The following is a 23,324-nucleotide window of genomic DNA, read 5'->3' on the forward strand; positions in this document are numbered from 1 at the left end:
AATAACGGGTTTCGTTCTGTAACTCGCTTTGCAGTGGTACCGGGGGAATAAAGGATCTCTTCTGGACTTCGAAATAAAACCAAATATTAAAATATAAAGTTTATTAATTTGGAATAGCAAATGTCAAAAGGTCGTATAAATTCACAGTAAAACAGTTCTTAAAATTGACAAAGGAAAATAACATAAAATAAAAATATATTGTAACTTTGAAATTAACCAAATATAAAAATAAAGCAAAAATATAAAGTTCATTAATTTGGAATAGCAAATTTCAAAAGGTGACAATTTGCGTTTGGCGATTGGTTTTATTTCGTCGATAATCACAAAGTCACGTCCATAAAATAATCTCAAAATACAAACTTTAATTGGTTATTTAATTACTTATTGGCATGGATAAAATGAAATAAACAATTAACAATGAGTTTAATTAGCGTTAATAAGCATTGTTCAAATTATGTAATTGAAACGCTCACAGGTGTCACAAGAATAAGACGAAACATGTAAAGATATGTAATTTAAGTACTTATTAACTGCCTGTGAGGCTTATTATCAATTAACATAAATTTGAAACAATATAAATAAAAGAAAGTAAGTATTTAAGACTTAAACAATTGATATTAAATGAATTATAATTATTTGAAATCTTATTCAACATTTATGGCCACATTTCTTTGGGGGTTTTTTTCTGGGTTTTTTTAGAACATACATGTATATAAAATATTTTTATATATTTTTTAAACAACAGCTACGAATGCATGGTACATATATATGAACATATACGAGGGTAAACAGGCAGGACAATAAATACAAAGACATACATAAAAGACAGGAGGTACGTGCTGTTAACAGCATGGCTATAGGAATGATAGTACCAAACCCCCGGATGTTTACTTCAGAGAAAATAAGGTATAAATGGGTATTATAACAGGCGTTGCGTGATTGGTTATGTAAAAATTCTCAGTAAAAATATTAGTTTTTAAAATCAATGATGAAATGGGGGAATATTTTAAAGAATATAGCAACACTGGAAAAAATTGCAGGGATGGGGTTGGGTTTTTTTATATAGAGTGACGTTTACTGCCGATCGCTGTAAGTTGAAAACAACGTAAAAAACGTTTACGAAAAATGTGTTGTTTCTTATCTGAAACGTACTTATTGACACTAAAGATGAATTGCGTATTTAAAAATCATACATTTATAAACCATAATGGAAAGCATTTCATTGTTAAATATTCATATATGATTGTGAACGGTTTAAAAGAATTTCAGAATTAATCATTTCACTGAAAGGAAAAAATGTTTAACATGCAGGAAAATATATCCAAAGTATTTGGATAGTTTTTCATATTTGTATGTAGGAAAAAACCGAAGAGAAGTAGTTTGTGAATTCGCTCATCACACAACGACGTCCTTGGCAGCGTGTTTACAGTCAAACAGGGTGGCTTCACACGAACCATCCGGACATCTATAAAAGCCATGTTGGCATTTGGGATCGACTTCATCACCATCGCCTGTCAAATAAAATAAATTTCAAAAATAAACCTAATTCTTATAATTAATACATATATCATACATTTTACGTGCCAGCAAACCTCTTTTGACGATTTGCATTCTTGATTGCTACCCTTTTGTTACTAGTGTTTTGTAATGTATTAGCTTAAAAAAAGAATCTTGTTTTACAACTCAAGAACTCTTGAACACAAAAGCCTTATCATTTAAGAACATTCAAAAACATATATACATGTAAGTGCAAGTACAATGTCGTGTGTTTCGGTGATTAAGAATTCAACTCAATTTCAAGGTTTTAAAGTTCAAGAGTGTCGATATATCTTGTAGTATGGTTTGAATATTTTGGACTATTGAAAAAATCTCTGATTGTATTTTAAAATCTTTTTTCGAAATAGTTAGAAGTATAGATCGGAATGTAGTGCATTCCCAAACATTTTTTAGTCAAACGAGTAAGTAGGCATAACTATGTAAAGAAGATGTTGAAGGCCTGCAGTTAACAGATTGAGATTGGTCCTTTCACTTTTTGATTCTATAATTAAATATTAATGCATTTGAGAATCTTCATACTGACTATACATGTAATTTGACTCAAGTATTCAGAAAAAATAAGTCTGCTTTATTAGTTTTCTAACCTATTATTTATAAGGACACTAATAACATGATATAGCTTCTTTTACGGCAAATTATTTAAAGTAAGTATTTATAACATGTTGTTCTTGCATCTTTTATAATTTTGAACTTCATGCTACAAAAAATATGGCATATACGTTATACCGACTATGTAGTGCATTGATAAAGCGTTAGAACTACAATATTCTATTGAGCGGACTCTATTGGCTTACTTCATAATAGGTTTATTTGAGCGAATAGTATTGCTTGTTGACAACATGCTGCATAAAATTTATTTTTAAAGTATAGATTTGTCGCAATTAATTGTTTTCGGCCATATGTTATATACAAGTGACCAAATAGGGTGTTGTTTCAACAGCATTTTATAATATTTTTATCTAAATACCATACAGTGTTAACCATAAACCTAATGATTGATATAGTGCATACCTTGACATCTGTCGTTTATCAGTCGATGACCTATAGGACACACACAGAAGAAACTGCCGATCGTGTTCTGACACTTTCCCCCTTCACATAATCCGTCAACTTCTCGACACTCGTCTTTGTCTACAAAAAATTCAATCATTTGGCTGAACGAATGCATTACTATTGTATCAAAGATATGATGATGAAGAAAATATTTTGAACTAACCAATCTGGACTTCTTTCTTGTTTGTTTCAAATCCTGGATCCCCGGGGCAGAGAAGTTTGACTCCCGCTAAATTTAAAGTAAAATAATCCCTTTAGTACAATTAACTGTTAAGGCATCCAATTTCTTTCCAGATATAGCTTTTGTGTGATGGCAGTTTTCGTCATCCAATTTATGTTTTAAAATTTTTCACAGAAATAATTTTAATAATTATTTTATGCACAACCAATCTTTCATTATCATATAAACTAATTACAAGGGTGATTAAAAAAGCTAGCTCAAATCAACCGACAGACAAGGTGAGCTGAAAAGCCCCCCCCCCCCCCAAAAAAAAAATCCTTTACAATAGTGGCCCTCTTCTAACCTGCGATGTTACAATGTTACACCTCTTACATCAATTTACAATCAAAAACTAGTGGCGTTATTTCCTTAAAAAGACTGTGGAAGTGGTGTAAAAAATCGTCAATTTTCAACTAGCCCTAATAACCATGTTTACAGTACATCATTTACTTTAACTAGCGCTTAATGTAATGAGTAAACTCTTGTTTGAAAATAAATTTTGGGATATCTGTTACACATACTAATGTTTAATTATCGTATGATGTAGTGGTTTTACAGGTGGTTGTACATGCGTTTCAGTAAATTTTCTCACTAATTAAAAAAAACACCTTAACTTCTGTTCGGTTTGATCAGAGATATATATATATATATATATATATATATATATATATATATATATATATATATATATATATATATATATATATATATATATATAGTTATCGCAGTGTCCGGTTTTATATAAAGAAAATTTTAAAAGTGAAAGACAACACGTTTTACTTTGTGTTGTCTTTCATTTTTAAAATTTTCTTATATAAATCTGTTTTATATCCGTTATACACGATGCTTTACAATCAGCTTACCTGTTGTTGATGAGTATGGTCTTTGTCTTTCAGTTCTGAAGATGTCATCAACTATTTAAATGAAGACAAGTATATGCGTCAAATACTGTTTAATTTAAAAAAATTCTTTTAGACCTGATAACTTTATGTTCCATAGTTAAGTGAATATAGCCTGAAAATGGTGTATTTACGGTAGAGTCTTGTTTTTCAGCATGTTCGGTGTAAATCAATGAAGGAGGGTGTTTGTTAAGTATTAATGAAGGTTTTGTATAATACAGAAACATGTACTAAGTATTTTTGAAACTTTTTCCTCGCCATTCGATTGGTACTCGGACAAAGTTTACCAACATTTACTAGGAATATATACATGTACCTTTCACACATTTTTTTACAAAAATACTAATCTTCTAACAGGACTATCTCCTTAAAAAAAGACCTACTATTTTTCAAAACATACAAGCTAATTCACGTAGAAAATGTTTGAAGAAAAAAAATGATGGCATTTTCTCAGGTCAGATTGATCGAGCGAAATGGTGGTATAAGTGTTCTAAATATGTAGAAAGAAAAAAAGCATGTTAACCATAATATTTTTCTTAGCTTTCCAGGTGCAACATGTTAATCATCTAAAATACTAAAGGAAAAAAATAGCCAGTTAACCATCATATTACAACAATTTGTTGAGGTTATCTATATTTTGTAATAATTTTTATTTTCTTAATTGATATTCTATCATTACAAAATGTCTTTTTATCAGTGTATCACAAAAATGACTATTATAATGTGTTTCTCACATAATACTCGATTTAAAAATATATATTTATAAAACTAGTTTCACTTAAAAAGGTAAAAAAAAAAATGGAAATTGGCCGGGAACGTGTTTTGAGAAAGGGAATATACGTATTGGGGATATTCTGGTAAGAAAAGTTGCTTCTTGGATATTTTAATTACATATGGTGCCATACTAATAATTTCAAGAGTGAAAAACATCACTTTAACCAACAAATAGCTGAGAAGGGTCTAACCTTAAAGCTGCTTGGTCCAATCTTTTGGCCTTAACATTATTAAATAACTTTTCAGACTAACCAATTATCTTAAAAGGTTACATATTTACACCTATTTACACCAGCAGAATCGGTCTCCTTTCAAAGAAAGATATCACATCTAGATGTCACTTTTGAACAAAAAAAATTTTTTAAAGAAGATTTCAAAAAATACGCACATGACCTTGCAAGATCTCCTGGCACATCATTTAGATCTCCGTGTCCATTTACAAAGTAACGGTGTATATTCAAAGGATGTGTGGATACTTCATCTATTTCAAAAGTGTCATTAAGATAAAATCCCACTGAATATATGTTAATTTGTTCCCTTTCCACTTTTTCAGCTGCTCTGAAGGCATCGTAAGGGTTGGAGCTTTGGTCCACGCCGGTAAATAATACAATAAAGTTCATCGCAAAGTCTCGATCGCCATATCTGTCAGTAAACATGTTTTGTCGTACATAATCCAAAGCGTCTGCAAGATTGCTCTTACCGGGTCTATATACTGTTCGTTTAATAACTCGTACTATGTCTCTTTTTGTTGATAACCCGTTGAGCTGAGCAATCACATATGCTCTGCTACTGTAGACCATAAGACCAACCCTAAATTCATTGTCATCAATGCTAAGCTCTTCAGTTACATTGGAAGCAACGTCTTTTATTTGGTTGAAAACTAGTTCGTCCGGTACAGACGAGTCAAGCATGAAGATGACGTCATAACCTGACTCAGACTGTTCAGTTGTTGTCGTTGGCAATGTAGTTGTCACTGTTAAAAAGAATAGAAATTACATTAAGATTCATTATCATTAAGGAATCAAAGGCATTTAAATTTAGTTTTATATAATGAGTAATGTCATTTTGTACAGCAATATAATCGCTAAATGCTGTAAGAAAAGTTTCGAAAGAGTTTCCTGCTCAGGCTTTCTATAATTAAAACCTGTCCACTTAAAACAACGACAGAGAAGCATCTCTATAACATTTTCCCCGGTCTTCTGAGTATCATTTTAATTACCTAAACATGTTGCTGCAAATATTCTTTCATCAAGATCTTCCAGTTCATCAAAGGTGTTCACTGTAAACACGTTTGTGCTCGCAGGATCGCTAGCTATTTCATTTACCTCTTTGAAGACCTTGAGGGCGATTCCGATAGCATATATATGAATACCTTTTTGTTTTGCAATCTCAGCCTCGGGAATGGTTCTTCGGTAGTTGATATTTGATACACCGTCTGTCATAATAGTGCAGATATTTGGAACACCAGGTCTATCACCGTTAGTTTCATTAAACATCTCTTCATGCATTGTTTGTAGACCATCGGCAGTATTTGTACTTCCATATCTCCAAGGTATTGCATTTACAGCATCGAACAAGTCAGCTTTGGTGTTATACGAGTTCAGCTGAAACTCAACAGTGACCTTGGTGCTGTAGGACAAGAGACCTACTCGAACACCTCCATTATCAATGTTGACTTTACGAAGAAACTTGGTCACAAAGCCTTTCATTAGGTCATAGTTATCATTTCCAACGCTTGATGAAGAATCCAAAACGAACACCAAGTCCACTTGTGCAAAGCATTGGTCTAAAGTTAAACAAATAAACATTTTACCTGGCCTTCTGTGTATCATTTTAATTACCTTATTTAATTTGCAGCTTCAAGACTTTGTTTCCAAATAAAATTCTATATAGAATTAATTTTATGGATTAATTAATGAACTTGACAGGTATATATCTTATTAAATGCCAATTTGTATTTTTCGGGGTCTTCAAACGACCTATTCTCCGCTATTTATTTTTACCAATTCTACTTTGTACGGTTCACATATATCTTGTTTACATTGCAACTGAAAATGAAATGTTTAGTTTTGCTCATTTATTTTAATATTTTTGTCATACCTATTATACTCGTAGGAATAGTTATAATTGTCGGTTGTCTTTGGGATCTTGTTGTATCCTCGTCTTCTTCCACTTTCAAAATAATGCATACAACACATTAAGAAGCAATATTTTTGTCTATTTTTTTTACATGAAGGCTTCTATAATTGTGAGCAAAATGATAATTGATAGCTTACATTTTAACTCGAAGAATTTTGTTCTTTATATAATTATTTCAATACAACCATCCCCTATCAAACTTTATCCCCCCCCCCCCCCGGTCCTAATTTATACTTCTTTCTGATCCAAGGAACGTGGTTTTACAAACCTACAATTGACACACAAAAAGCATATTAAGAGGAAGCTAAGAAAATAAATGGCTATATTTTAGAGTCTTAAGGAGGTTTATAAAACAGCAAATGTATTTATTTCATTTATCAATATCTCTCACTTAGGTGAAGGCCTTGTCCCTAACACTAAGTATCTATAATTTGAATTTTTTCTGTTTGCCATTTATCCAGTATAGTTAAAATTAGCTTATTTATTTTAGAGGGGGAAAAGATGAAAGCCTGAAAAGTCAACGACGCTCACAACAACAGACGCCGGAAAAATTTAGATCAGCGAGTCTTTTGCTCTGGTTTACGTTAAAAGAGAAACATAGATATTAAACACTTGTTACTCTGCTGATAAAATACTATTAAATTCATTTAGTCTGCAGGTAATACTTTTTAAAAAGAATAGATATATATATATATATATATATATATATATATATATATATATATATATATATATATATATATATATACGAAATCAGGGGACTAAGCACTTTAAACAATATATGTCTGTGTCTTATTGTATTTACCTTAAATTCAGTACCTTTGCATGTCTTGTTTTGCACTGCATTAATAATTAGTGAAAGACCGCCTAACGTAGAAACCTGAAACACATGTTCGTCGATTGGAGAAGAGGCGATCAAATTAAGTTCCTCCGTTTTGGTTTCATTTCCAACACCAACTGAAAAAATGCGTACCCCTTGTTTTTGCAGAAAATCGGATTCTTCTTTTGTTTTATTTAAATTATTTGGAAGGCCATCCGTAAGTAATTATATTAGCAGCGTCCGCCCTCTTGCTGTTAAATATTGACACTCGTGCATATTTAAGTGCGTTGTCAGTATCCGTAGATGTACCAGGAAATGTCGCATGCGATCTATACATGGTATAACGTCAGGAAGTCTAGAAAACTCGATGAGTCCGAACATTGTTGATACAGAACTACTGTATATAACGTAAGACACTAAATCTAAAGAGCATTGAATTTAGATCCTTAATAATTTCCTTTGCGAGAGTTTTCATTATGTTTGAGTTATTAAATTCTACACTTCCATTGCTGTCATCAATTATAATAAGAATGTCTGCTACCCCGCAATCTATAATTTCTATTATTTGGTTGAAAACGAGTTCGTCCGGTACAGAAGAGTTTAGCATGAAAATGACGTCATAACCTGACTCAGACTGTTTAATTGTTTTTGTCGTTGGCAATGTAGTTGTTACTTTTAAAAATAATAGAAATTACACTAAGATTCATTATCATTAAGGAATCAAAGGCATTTAAATTTAGTTTTATATAATAAAGTCATTTCATACAGAAAATACAGCTAAATGCTATAAGAAAAGTTTTGAAAGAGTTTCGTCAACATGATGCCAACATAAAACACAATTATAATCAAGACCTGTCGACAAAAACAAAGTCAGAGAAGCATCTCCATAACATTTTACCTGGTCTTCTGTGTATCATTTAAGTTACCTAAGGGACCAAGCAAAATTTATCACAATGATGGGACCAGTACAAATAAACATCTCTATTTAAAAAAATGACACGTCCAATGGCTTTCACAATGAAATCAAAGTACTGAAGTACTGAAAGCCGGGCTCTTTTGGTGTGTCTTTATGCATATTGTGTAGTAAAGACTGAAAATCTCTCTCTCTCTCTCTCTCTCTCTCTCTCTCTCTCTCCTCTCTCTCTCTCATGCTTATAATGTCGCCAAAGCATCGGAGAGCGATCAATTTTTGTAAGCGGCTAAAAACAAAAATATGTCTGTCTAGTAGAAAGAATCTTCAATAGTTTCTGCCTTGAATTTTGCAACAAGCGTCATATATTCAATCCCCATTTCTTCAACGCGCAGCAAAGTAGTTCATTGAAATTCATGCGCATTGTATGTGTCTAAAATGCATAGTCTTGTTTTTAAATCACGTTATTATTAAGAAAACTAAAAAAGATAGACAATTCTCTCGAAATTATAAAAAAAAAACCAAAATGCAAACACTTTTGACAAAACGTGGCTCTTTGTGTAACTATTTGGTAAAGCGGAAGCTTTGACTTTGACGCTGTTTGGTTTTTTGTTTACTTTTGAAGCTGTGCTATTCATAGTAACATTGGCGATTTGCCTGCCTACAGTCAGGACTCTGCTTTCAACAGAACCCGGCTAAAAATGTGTCCCATGCCTTTAGGCTTAATAAAGTTACTGTCCCATGGATAATGATATACTTCATCATAAGTAAATTGGCATAGAAAGCAGGAGTTTCCTATCCTAGTGACAATTAATAAGCTTAAGTTAATAACTGAGATAAGAATAAATACTTTAAAACAGTTTTAATCATTAAATTAATAAATCTGCAGCAATTTTGCTGTCTGGTTCTATGAAATAACATTAAGCAACCTGACTTATATAACCAAATTTTAAAAAAAGAATATTTTTTTTCAAATGTAGTTTACACGTAAGTAAATGCAGTTATAATAGTTTTAAAAATCTCTAAAAACCCAAGTTTATGCCTCTTCTTATCCAAAAGTGGGATTTTAGTTGTATTTATATGCATAATTTAACCCCCCTCCCCTCCAATTTTTCCAATTGTCTCCATTAACATTACATGTAAGATATGTAAATGTACATGTACATTTCACCTTCAAATAACATCAAAATTATTACTATTGATATGAACATGAATCATCATATTTTTACCCTTTTATTGTATATATACATCAAAAATGTAGAAACACATGTTAAGTTTGAACATTTTTCATGAAATTCTGACCGTCTCCAGCTACCCTGGTGTTTAAACTTTTTTTTTTATTTAAGGCAGGCATCACACTTGTATGTCTTGCATTTTTAGCTTGGTTTAACAAAAGGAGACTAGAAAACAGAATAGATATTAAGGTATTCACCAAAGATGATGGTTAGCTTCTTTTTTCATGGAAAAAAGAAACCACATGAAGGACGGCATGTCTATATGTGAATAAAAATAATGCTACAAACCATGATATCCCATTAACCAATAAGGAGCAATTCTTAGCATCAGTGATAATTATTTCAAATCTGTTTGAGAAATGACTCAAATGAATGACCTTAAGTTTCATATTATTAGGTAAAATATTTTAAACTAATGCCTTTAATAAAAATCAAAAGATAGGGGGAGGGTATACATGTAAGGATATTTCTAAGAGATGTAATGCTTTTAGCATGATAATATCATGTAGATGTATGTAGTATTGAATAAATAACGTTTCTTATTCAAGGAGGATGAACAACAACTGATCTCTAACAGATTAAGTAAATATGTTTTATGGAAGGAAAGCCCTATGAATCTGTGTTTGAATAGAGGAAAGTGGAAATGGTGGATTCACTTAAATGGCCATATTTCCCTTAAACCTCAATGGAATTGGCAATATGAGGCATACTTTTTCTCAGAACTGCATAAGCTTTCTAATTTTAAGACAAGATATCTTTTCATAGAATGTTAGCGTAAGTTGAAGGTAGCAGTTTCGGATAACGAAGGGAGTACATGTAACTCTGATCCCTCTTAAATGAATTATTTGTTTAAAAAATGAAGCATGTTTAAAAATAATAAATGTTTCTCGAGTTGAGAACTGTGACTCATTTTTAAAAAAAGGTTTTGTCCCAGGGGTACTTAATACAAAAAAGTTTTTGTCCCATGCTTTTTTTTTCATGAAAAAAGGTTTTGTCCCATGGGTACTTAATACAAAAAAGTTATTGTACCATGCCTGTTTGTACCGGTCCCATCACACCCTACCCTAAACATGTTGCTGCAAATATTCTTTCATCAAGATCTTCCAGTTCATCAAAGGTGTTCACTGTAAACACGTTTGTGCTCGCCGGATGGCTAGCCATTCCATTTACCTCTTTGAAGTCCTTGAGGGTGATTCCGATACAATATATATGAATACCCTTTTCTTTTGCAATCTCAGCCTCGGGAATGGTTCTTCGGTAGTTGATATTTGATACACCGTCTGTCACCGTTACCTTCATTAAACATCTCTTCATGCATTGTTTGTAGACCATCGGCAATATTCGTAATTCCATATCTCCAAGGTATTGCATTTACAGCATCGAACACGTCAGCTTTGGTGTAATACGAGTTCAGCTTAAACTCAACAGTGACCCTGGTGCTGTAGGACAAGAGACCTACTCGAACACATTTCTTCATCAATGTTGACTTTACGAAGAAACTTGATCACAAAGCCTTTCATTAGGCCATAGTTATCATTTCCAACGCTTGTTGAAGAATCCAAAACGAACACCAAGTCCACTTGTGCAAAGCAAGAGTCTAAAGTTAAACAAATAAACATTTCACCTGGCCTTCTGTGTATAATTTTAATTACCTTAATTAATTTGCAGCTTCAAGACTTCGTTCCAAATAAAATTCAATATAGAATTAATTTTATTGATTAATTAACTTGACAAGTATATGTCTAATTAAATGCCAATTTATATTTTTGGGGGTCTTCAAACGACATATTCTACGCTATTTATTTTTACAAATTTTACTTTTTACGGTTGAAATATATCTTACTCACATTACAACTGAAAATAAAATGTTTTCCTCATTTCTTTCAATATTTTTGTCATACCTATTATACTCGTAGGAATGGTTATAATTGTCGGTTGTGTTTGGGATCTTGTTATATCCTCATCTTCATCCACTTTTAAAATAATGCATGCATCACATCAAGAAGCAATATTCTTGTCTATTTTTTTTACATCAAGGCTTCTATAATTGTGAGCAAAATGATAAATGGTACCTTTCATTTGAACTCGAAAAATTTTGTTCTTTATATAATTATTTCAATACAACCATCCCTTATCAAACTTAAAACGATATAAACTTTATACCCCCCCCCCCCCCCAATTGATAATTCTCTCTGATCCAAGGAACGTGATTTTACAAAACTACAATCGACCATATAAATAGCATAAGAGGAAGCTAAGAAAATTAATGGCGTCACATTAGAGTCTAAAGAAGATTTATAAAACGGCAAGTGTATTTATTTCATTCATCATAATCTCTCACTTAGGTGGAGGCCTTGTCCTTTATACTAAGTATATATAATTTGATTTTTTCTGTATGCTATTTATCCAATAAAGTTAAATAGCTATTTTATTTCAGGGGAAAACAGATGAAAACCTGAAAAGTCAAAGTCGCTCACAACAACAGACGCCGGAAAAATTAAGATCAGCAAGTCTTTTGGTCTGGTTTAAGTTAAAAAGAGGCCAAATAAAGATATTTAACACTTGTTATTCTGCTGATTACTATTAAATTCATTTAGTTTGCAGGTAATACCTTTCCAAAAGCATAAAAATACGAAACCAGGGGACTTTGCACTTTAAAAAATATATTTCTGTGTTTTATTGTTTCTAGCTTAAATTCAGTACCTTTGCATGTCTTGTTTTGCACTGCATTGATAATTAGTGAAAGATCGCCTAACGTAGAAACTTGAAACACATGTTCGTCGCTTGGAGAAGAGGCGATCAAACTAAGTCCCTCCGTTTTGGTTTCATTTCCAACACCAACTGAAAAAATGCGTACTCCTTGTTTTCGCAGTAAATCGGATTCTGCTTTTGTTTTATTTAGATTATTTGGAAGGCCATCCGTAAGTAAAATAATTATATTAGCAGCGTCCGCCCTCATGCTGTTAAATATTGACACTCGCGCATATTTAAGTGCCTTGTCAGTGTCTGTAGATGTATCAGGGAAATATCGAATGCGATCTAAACTTGGTATAACGTCAGGTAGTCTAGAAAACTCGATGAGTCCGAACATTTTTGATACGGAACTACTGTAACGTAACACACTAAATCTAAAGAGCATTGAATTAAGATCCTTAATAATTTCCTTTGCGAGAGTTTTCATGTTGGAGATATTAAATCCTTCACTTCCATTGCTATCATCAATTATAATGAGAATGTCTGCTACCTCACAATCTATAATAAGAAAAAATTAGGCATGAGGTATTTTATCCAATATGAATGATGTCCTTTAAAAAATTGTAGTTACGTGGTTAGAGTATTCCTTCAATCCTAATGCATTAAATAATCCAAGACTAATTTGTATATGTACCATGGTCATATATTGTTCCATTCCTTTACACGTAAAATTGTCCCATTTCAATAGCGAGTTACATGTAATTGGTAATTAACACCGATATTTAAGGTGCTCTTCTTATTTAATCTAACATTTACTGTGGTATTGATAATATCACCCAGCATACACTCCGCGTAGTTTCTAATTCGTTTCGAAAAAATGATATATTAGATTAATATCCTTTTATTAGTAATAGCATATTACTGTATTGCAAATTACTTTGGCGATCGATTCGAAATCGTCATAATGAAATTTGTGTTTACTTTTATGAGAAATCCTCTCCTCGCATTTTTGTTAATTGAAGGACCAACTTGATGGATTATAACCCCTTACCAAACAAATTTTATGAACTAAGATTACATGTAATCATCTATTCGGTACACTACACTGACACAGCATACCTTTGGGCATTTCATTGATACAAGTTACTCCTGCATCGTTGATATGGCTACAGTCGGTGTGCTGCACACCTCTGTGTGAACACTGTATAATGGAATTCTCAGTTCCGGTACAGTTGACGTCATCAAGCATATGCATGGCGTTATCTTCTCCTAGTGAGAAATATCCACCCTTCCTTGCAAATGCCCCCTCACTACAAAATGAAAAAGCAACTTTATTACAGGCACGTAGCATCGGTGGAGGGTGGGGGCTAGCCCCCCTCCCCCCGCTTTTTTCGCAGCAAAGATTTTTGTTGAATTTTCTGATAAATATACGCTATACCGTCAAAAACATTTTGAACAACACCAATAGCCTCTATCAAATGAGAAAACGTCTACCCCTAGCGTCATTTTCAAAAACAAAAAGTTGTACATTCATGAAAGAAAACAAAATTACAAAAAAGTTCGTAGGATAAATATTTGTTCTTGAAGCAAATGTATAAAAAGCTTAAGATTGATTAAAAGTTAATAATAACTTCATTAATTATAACTTTTAGAGAATAGCCTTTGTCGTCAATTTATCATTATTATCTATAATAATGTAGATTGCTTTAATTTTTATCTTATGATGATTTTTTCATTTAGAACAGGGCATTCTCTAAGATCGAATAGTAAACTACCAGTTTAAGCGTTCCTTTTTTTGGTTGGTTACTGACATGAAGTTATCATGATTATGATTATAATTCAAAAGTATATGAAATTTAATTATGATAAATCATCTTTATAATGATAGTTTGCTCTATTTTCTATTACATGTTTTATGTCAAAGGCTATATTTGACGACAATTTGTCCTCAGCATAAAATTAATTATCAACACCAACATGTTATCAAAAGTACTATATGTAGCCTGTACATGTACCCTTTGCCTCATTTTACACACTGCGTTTCTTTATCTTCGTTTCACTATTAATCAATGAAGGAAAAACATATTTTAGATGTAAAGATTTAATAATTTCTATTTCTATACAAGGGGCTCATTAACGAAAAGGGGAATAACAGAGTTTTAAAATGGCCAATCCCACCCAGCCCTCTTAATTTCATATTAACATGTGTATAATACTTAAATTAGGCTTACCTAGGGAATCCCAACATGGCACAGACGACTTCAGCGTCAACATCGTCCCACAATTTATCACAAATGGTTCCCCAGGAGCCATTGTTGTAAATTTCCACCCGTCCTTCCGAAGATATATTTCCTCCAGCTAAGCGCACTGCTCCCTCTTGTAGGCAAAATTTCGATTATAGAAAATTTAGGAGATTAACCATTATTTAAAATAAATTAAAAAAGTGTGTGTGTATATATATATATATATATATATATATATATATATATATATATATATATATATATATATATATATATATATATATATATTTTTTTTTATCAGATGTAAATGGTTATATGTTGTGCAAGTACCTTGTGAACAAATAACGCCTGCATCTTCGAAGTGGTAACAGTTGTGGTACTCCATAGTCTTATAGCAATCAAAAAAATCTTTTTCAGTTCCCTGGCATGAAACATTGTCTATCCAAATCCGATCTTCACCCTGGCCAAAATGTGCCAAGGATTTCGGAACTGCATTTTCTCTGAACGTAAAAAAATCCGAATTCGATTCTCATTTAGAGTAGACTTTTAAATTTCAAATGCGGAAATGATACTGAAAATTACGATTTCTATTAATGCGTACGCTTTCGATCAATGCCTATGTAAAATTGACTATCAATTTACGTTATAAAAACAATGAAAAACAGTTATGAGTTCAACAGTAAACTAAAAGCCACCTTGAATATCCTAAAGTAAAGCAGACGACAGAGGCGTCTTTGCTATCCCAGGAGTCATCACACACAGTACCCCATTCATTTTTATAATAAACCTCCACTCTTCCTTCACTCGGGTTACTTCCGCCAACCAGTCTTATTTTAGGTCCTTCGATGTAAAAAAACAAACAACAAAACTACAGGCCTACAAGCATTGAGGATCACCCTAGAACCATAGCCCTTTTGCAGTCTAAACTCTTATCCGAGACTCCCCTGACTTGCTGTTACCCCCGCATTTTGTTCTTTGATGTTTAAAAATTATTTATTTATAAAGAGATTAGTAGGGGCAAGAGTCGGAGGAATCTCTTAAGGTCATGGCAGGATTATATAATAATTCTTGCACGGGGCATATCTTCTCTCCCCTTGGTCCATAAGTTTTATGACGTCATGGATTTATTTTTTCCCAATATCCCAGTGGTGGTTTGCATAAATTTCACAATTAAATTCCCCTTATCGTGGAGATGCATCAAATTATAAATGGTAATATATATAGGCTTTGTAGATGTCAGGAAGTTAAAAATGTAAAATTGTTAATGCACGACGCCGGACGAAGACAAGGTGCAATAGGTCACCTAAAAAGTATCTTCAATGAAAAAACAACATTCACTGAAAAAGTTGTATGTATTAATACGTTTTATAAATGTTAAATGACATGTTGATATTTCATTCTGTACAATTGAAAATATATTTTCCTGCTTTTTTCATCTTGCGCCACCTTTTTCACTCAAAGTCATATTAGGATTAGCTTTGTTGGCTTTATGGGAAAAAACGAATGTCCATCAAAGGGTAAACGTTATTATGTATTACTTTCGCGTCAAGCGCAGATAAATAAAATAACACCTTACCCGTGTAAATGCTACACTCAACTCCTGCATCTTCCCCATGCATACAGTTGTGGGAACCTATACAGTTTTGTTCGCATGTAAATAAATTTGTATCATTTTCTATACACTGGAGATCGTCCATCCAAATTCTACCACTCCCTTGACCAAAGAATGCTTTATGCTTTGCCTTAGCGTTCGTCCTTTAAAAGAAAAGACAAAAAGAACCAAATAACCGGTAGCAGCAGCATCCACCGTCATTTAAAAAGAGTTTGCTGTACATTTTAATCATTACAAATTTACATCTATATAAAATCATTTTACCTTGAGTGACCCAACATTGAACAGACGACAGCAGCATCTTTTTCATCGAAATAATCATCACACACTGTTCCCCATTCTCCATTGTACAACACCTCTACCCGACCTTCTATAGAAGAGTTCCCATCTGCTAGTCGAATTTTAGTTAAATCACCTAAAAGGAAAACAAAAGAATGGTTTTTTGTGTGTGTGAACAGTATCCATTATCTATTTGTCAAACCTAAATCAATAAACATATTCAGAGAAATTGAGCCTTTAAATGCAATATTTACAAAATCGTCTAAGTTTAACAGCACGTATTGTTTGTATAAATTATCATAAATCAATGCATGTAATTTGCACATCTCTTATATATGCACTATTTCTCTGCAAATTCAAAGAATTCTATCCTATAGAATGAAGGAGGAGTTATCCGTAAATTGGGGTACCTGATGTGCAATATCATGCAAAAAATGACCAACTTCATTTAACAGCTGGTATTTGTTCCCTAAAAGTAACAAAAACTACAATACAAGTTACGAGGGTCAATCAAAAAATACGAAGACTTTTGTCATAGCTATGTTACTTAACGTCATATCATTACTAAATTTGGTAGACATAATTTAGCAATATTTTCAGACAATTTGCAAGAAAAAAAGTTAATAAATTTCTTTATTTCTAAGAATTATTTAGAATTTAATCCTGCAAAAATGAGGTCACGGCGCACGGTCAAAATGTGTGTTATGTCAACAATAAACCATATAATGTTGAAAGTATTATCTCTATAAATTTTGCTTAAAACCAAATTATATTGAAACTTCAAATTTAGTATAGTCATGATATTCTATGTACCAAATAATGATGGGATATATTGTTTTGTCGAACAGATATTAGCAACTAAAGTCAGATAGTCCTCTTTAGAATTGACTAAAAACATCGACGTCGCCTGACGTCACGGCGCAACGAGAAGTACAAATAAAATGGATTTAACTCAGGAAAAAGCCGATACAAGCTGTGAAAATGCTCAATGGTGCAAAAAATAAGTCAACAATTATTTGCAAGTTTGTGTTTAACTGTAATAATTCTGTGGGGGTGGTGGTCATTGTATTTTGAATATAAAACAGTCCGAAAGAGAGTAGAATATCTGTAAATATTTGGTCATAAAAGAAGTAACGTCAACCGACGCTCAGGGTTATCCTTACTGTAAACTAAGATATACACGGTTAGAAAATGAAAACATTGAAGAACTAACTAATGATTCTCGAGCAAATGTGTGCAAATAATATGTTAAGTGGTTCAGTGCCATTTTAAATTGTAAGAAGAAAGGCACAGGAGACAAAGCAAGATATAAAGATGGGGTTTATCTATAAATTGTGCGTGTTTAATTTTGACGTCATGTTTTGAACGTTACCGTGCGCCGTGGTGACAAAACATGTTGTTTTTAAAAAGGGGTAACAAATATACCCTTTCATCAAATGGACTAAAACTTCGCATATCAATAACATAAGTGTTTGTGCACAGATTAATCTGTTAAGTATGACTTTCGTGAAAAATATATGATAGACAGCCGCATTGTTTTCGTATTTTTTGATTGACCCTCGTATATACACATCTCTAATATACATTTATACATACTATCGGAAAAAAGAAACTGTGCATTATTTAAAGGGGCATGGTCAGGATTTTAGTCAAAAATTATTTTTCCGATTTTAATGTTCACAATGCTTCAGTAAAGCATTTTCAACAGGCAACCAAAATTTGAGCATCATTCGTTGAGTTATAAGCAAGTTACAGAGATTGCAATTCTTTGCTATGTGAACAAAACGTTTGTTTACATTTTGAATGTTAAACATAAATTCCAATTTTAGACCTAATGAATGTGTTAAACGTAAGGAACTGTTTATTTATGCTTAACATGAATAAGATAGACAAATCAGCTTGAAAAAGATTTTTTACCATGCCCCTTTAATATATGAAAAAACATTTAAAAATTACAATGAACAAATTTTATTTTTTGTAATGCTGTTAACACATGTATTCAACATCTCATAACACATTAATGTCATTGATGCCACTAAAGTGTTCAGAAATGCTTGAGGGATGTTGTACCAGATGTTGGTTAAAGCCTGGCCTAAATCAGCCAATGTCACTGGCTGATTTGGTAAACGGCGTAAACGTCTTTCCATTTCATCCAAGACGTGCTCGATCGGCGACAAATCGGGGGGAAACAGCTGGCCAAGGCAAGACATCGACATTCTGTTGAACAAACAAGTCCCTGAATATACGTGCAACGTGTGGACTTGCGTTGTCCTGCTGCAGAGTGATAAGATTTTGATGTCTCTGTATGAAGGGTATCACATTGGTATGACTTGACGCTGAATAATTTCATCTCGATAGCGTACGCCCGTGAGATTTCCATTGAAATTTGTTGAGGGGTCCTTCCACGTGCTGATATTCCACCCCACACCATAACGCTACTTCCACCAAATTGTCGACGTTGCACAACACAAGCGTCCTGGTAACGCTCCCCAACGCGACGATTCACCCTACAACGGCCGTAACTGCTATCCAAATTAAATCTGGATTCATCAGTGAACAGAATTAGCCCAGTCCTGTATTCTGAATCGCAGATGTCGTGTGCACCACGCTAGTCTGGCGATACGATGACGTTGAAGCAGTACTGGATGCACCGCTGGACGTCTTGGTCTGATGTTTTGCTAGCGCAGACGATTTCGCACAGTTCTTGGACTAATTGGTCAAAGCCCTGGAATGCTACGGGCAGTCAAACTTGCTGTCTGGAAACGATTTCTCAAATGCACAAGTCTAATGTGGTTGTCCTGTTGACTTGACGTCACACGAGGTCGCCCAGACCGCGGTCGATCCTGAGTGTTGCCAGATTGTTGAAAACGTCTCCATTATGACTGGATGGTGTTCCGATGAACTCCAAAGGGTCTTGCTACAGTATTTTGTGCCATTCCAGCTTGCAGCATCCCAACAGCACGATTACGTTGGTTTTCGTTGAATCGTGGCATGACATAGGGATAAATTTTGTTGAAACTAAAGTGATTTCGTTCACAAAAAAAGTTTAAACAAATCCTTTACAGTTCTTATTCCAAACAGTATTGGCCAGTTAAACTCGTGCGTACAAATTCTTCAATAAACGTTACCATCCGATATTGTCAAAAACATTACCATTATCGATTGTTTAAATTTTATAAATACAAACAATAGATATAGAAAAATTATACTAAATTTTATAATGCACAGTTTCTTTTTTTCGCTAGTATACAACTGATCTGCAAAACAAAAAAATCGTATCTTGAAAACTGTAGAAGGAGATACTCATACAAGAAGGAAACCCTTTTGACAGCCGCTTGCTCACCTTTTTCGCCATTTCAATTACCGAATTCTTCCTACTGAGAATTCGGTCAATAAAATAGTACTCAACTTCTCATTAAAACAACCAAGAACGTCTTAAATATGCAGTGTATATCTATATTTTCCCTATCTGTGAGATCGTCTTGACATCCAGTGATGAACAAAGAAATCTAGGAATTGCTTCTTGGGCAGGTGCTTGTGTTTTCCCTTTAGTATAATACAAGTAACAATCCGATACACACTTTGCAAAAGTTGTTTCCCTTTGCGGGGTCAACCCAAAGCACAAAAGGAAAAACCCAACTTTCCCCTAATTTATGCAACCAAAAATGTATGCGTCCTGTGCTATTTTTTTTTTAATTTAATATATTATTTCCATATCTTGGTTGCCCCATCCTAGGGCAATCAAAATGAAAACGGATTTTTAATTTCAGATGAAAAATGTACAAACCTCAAAGCTACAAAGGCTACTGTGAGAAATCTATGGGTTTTCCTAAAAGATGGTTGCCAAGGGACATGACTATTGTAAAATGTGGATTAGTCTATAGCTTTCCAAAAAGCTTGAGTAACTAAACACAATGTTTCAATAAAAGCATTTATCAATTAGTCTTTATGTATATCATAGGAAATGAATTAAAAATTTCGCCCTTGTCCAAAAATTCATAAACTAATCGTGTAGATTTTAAAAGCAGCTTTTTCTTCGATCTAATTCATGCACATGTATACATGTATATCACTTGCCATTTTATTAATCCACTGTTTCAAAGTATTGTAGGAATGTACATATATCAAATAATTGTATTCTTGAAAACGGAGGATAAATCATTTATCAACACGCAGAATCAAAGACCTTTGGTCTTAGATGATTTCCAACCGAAAGGTTTCTGTTTTCAAATAAAGCTACATGTGTACACACGCTACGGAGTATTCTCAGTATCCCTAATTAGACTCTTCCACTTATCGGTACGTAAAAATAATGAAAAAATCAGAATGTGAAAAGATAGAACTCTAACGCATTTCGGAAGTACGTCACAATTCCAACTCTACAATCATAACAACTTTCTTCTTTCAGATCTTGAAGGCATGGGCTTATGATTAATAATAAACACCTAAGTGCATCTTCAATCCAGAAAACAGGATCTTCTGGTGTTATCTTCATATCATTACATGTACTATACCACACAATCAGGGGCTGTTGGTCTTTTATCATTGTTTTTTGTAGTACGGTATGGAGCGTTAAAGGGACTTGGACACGATTTGAGATCAAAAATTTGATTTTCATTTATTATGTATAAAATGGTTTACTGATGCATTTTAAATGATTGACCAAAATATTGAATGTTAAAGTCAAGTTACAAGCGAGATACAGAGGTAAGAATTGGTTGTTATGTAAACAAAGCTCGAGTCTTATAGTTATTTGCAAAATATGTAATGTAGAGATTTACCATTTCTTAGACAAAATGACTTGTAAAAAACAATTTAAACTAACTCAACATATTCATAAATACTGGTATCAACAAAAGAAAGATACAATTGATTAAAATCTACACCAATACAACACTTATGTAAAAAGTGACAATATTGGAGCTTTGTTTACAAAACAAAGAATTTTGTATCTTGCTTATAACTTGATATTTGACTTTCAAATTTTGACATTGCCATAAAAACTTCAATATTTATCAGTATAAACATTGAAAATGGAAAAATAAAATTTGAAAATTATAGATCAAATCGTGTCCAAGTCCCTTTAACAAGACAGTCTAGTTTTGGTTTCAAAACTACATAGCCTACCTTGATTCGGTGGCACATGATCGCCCCATTTTCTCAGGTTTTTTAAATGAAAATCGAATGCTGTTTTATTGACTAGTCTTTATTATGCCAATGATTTTTATAATACTTGGTTTATATTTTGGGATACTGATAGTTGCTGAGAACTCTTCGAAAAAAAAATTATAATAAATTAAGGCTGAAAATTAACAAAATCGTCATTTAACAAGAAGTTGACGTCTGCTTTGAACAAAAAAAAAATTACATATGGGATTACTAAACAAAAAGCATGCTACATGTAAAATTTCAAGCATCTGCGATTAATAGTTGCCGAGAAATATGCGACAGATATTTCTAACCGACAGGCAGACACACAAAGGTAAAACAGTACATCCCCTTCTTACCTTCGGAACGTTGATATAAATATAAGGTATGAGCAATTAAAATAAAGACATTTCAATATGCAAAAATAAATTCCAGTAAAACATGACTCACCGTCACTGTAAGTTATAAACATGAGAATTAGACAAATGATCCAGTTTGCGTCCATTTCTGTTTATCGTTTATCGTTGCGTTTCCTCATATGTAAATTTTGATAGTTGTTATAAATTGTATTTTGTTGGGAATATCAAATGTTTGTGGCAATTAAAAATGTACGTATTTTACGGTAAAAAATTCAAGTATCTATTTTAAGGATACTTCTTGAAGTTCGCTAGGTCCTAAAGAGGACACTTGTGAAACAGGAATACATTCTGTTTCTTGCTTCATAATGCATATGGATACTTCCCTAACAACTAAACACGTCTTAACGTCATTAAGTTCATCTTTGTGTTACATTTTTCCTGTAGTGAGTAATCTCATACGATGTACGAAATGTCCTATATTTGACACAGCATCTCTCGAGTTTTTTTTTAAGCGACCTATTTAATGATAAAAAGATTTCTAAAAACTACGTCTCATTTGTCCTAATAAAAAAGCACACATGATATAGTGTATATTTAATTTGTTCTTGTTTGAAGAATAAAATTAAACAAGAGATGTTTGTGAAACATGAATTGCCCTCCTTTGAACATACATTATAGATTACACAAGCCTTCATTATGGACTGTAAATGTGGAAATAATTTTGATCTTTTGAACTTAAAGTACTAATGGGAGTTGATTTTACTGAGTATTATTCATGCTAAAAAAAACGATATGTAATTTCACATGGCAAGTAGTTTAGCTCTAATTGAATCATTATGCACACTTTTAAAAAAATCGAATATGAATATCATCGATAGTTCGAGCTATAGACGAAAAACCCCAATAAGTAGTATGAATAATGTTGTGTAGTATTTAAAGATAGAATTAAGGCCACCAAACTCTACGATGCATTAAGTACCTGTAATCAAAATACTTCTGGAAAAGTGTACCAACGCAATTATTTAACAAACAAATAATAAGAAAGTCTGTCTTTCTTCAAAGCAAAATGTATGCACTTTTAAACCATGATCTGTGGAATCTTGAAAATAGATTCCAGTTATTATAACACCCTTAAAGTGCTGGCCCTCTTTTTTTCTAAAGAAAAAAAATATCACATATCATCCATTAACAAAGATTGTGAAACAGTATCTCCTATAGAATCTTTATTTAGTATAAATGGGAAGATTTTCAAACCCGGCATGATGCAGATAAAATATGAAACCTTTAAAACTTTGATGATCATACAATGTAATAGCAATATTACATACTAGTAATTCATTATAAATATAAATGAACCTGTTGATATGCTAAGGTGTTTCATA

General features: G+C 32.7%; 1 protein-coding gene across 1 annotated transcript; it reads right to left on the minus strand.

Moving 5' to 3' along the window:
- Positions 1 to 220: 220 nt before the first annotated feature.
- LOC128188458 (collagen alpha-3(VI) chain-like) lies at positions 221 to 22,119 on the minus strand. Its single transcript, XM_052859522.1, has 14 exons — positions 22,034 to 22,119; positions 16,421 to 16,571; positions 16,121 to 16,299; positions 15,240 to 15,384; positions 14,875 to 15,044; positions 14,533 to 14,677; positions 13,421 to 13,611; positions 12,254 to 12,859; positions 5,723 to 6,289; positions 4,892 to 5,476; positions 3,694 to 3,744; positions 2,774 to 2,839; positions 2,569 to 2,688; positions 221 to 1,511 (listed from the first exon to the last, which is right to left on the minus strand). The coding sequence occupies exons 1-14, from the start codon at positions 22,086 to 22,088 to the stop codon at positions 1,396 to 1,398; spliced, it is 3,147 nt and encodes a 1,048-aa protein (XP_052715482.1). The 5' UTR covers positions 22,089 to 22,119; the 3' UTR covers positions 221 to 1,395.
- Between the last annotated feature and the right edge of the window lie 1,205 nt (positions 22,120 to 23,324).

The sequence above is a fragment of the Crassostrea angulata genome, chromosome 6, assembly GCF_025612915.1.
Source record: "Crassostrea angulata isolate pt1a10 chromosome 6, ASM2561291v2, whole genome shotgun sequence".
Classification (NCBI taxonomy): domain Eukaryota; kingdom Metazoa; phylum Mollusca; class Bivalvia; order Ostreida; family Ostreidae; genus Magallana; species Magallana angulata.

What these genes read in the sequence shown, in the direction of transcription:
- LOC128188458 (XM_052859522.1), bottom strand. Translation starts at nt 22,088, where the DNA reads ATGGACGCAAACTGGATCATTTGTCTAATTCTCATGTTTATAACTTAC. An exon ending in GCCATGTTGGGATTCCCTAG is followed by an intron (nt 13,612 to 14,532) that starts GTAAGCCTAATT and finishes TTCATTTTGTAG; the next exon opens with TGAGGGGGCATTTGCAAGGA. An exon ending in ATTTGCAGCAACATGTTTAG is followed by an intron (nt 5,477 to 5,722) that starts GTAATTAAAATG and finishes TCTTTTTAACAG; the next exon opens with TGACAACTACATTGCCAACG.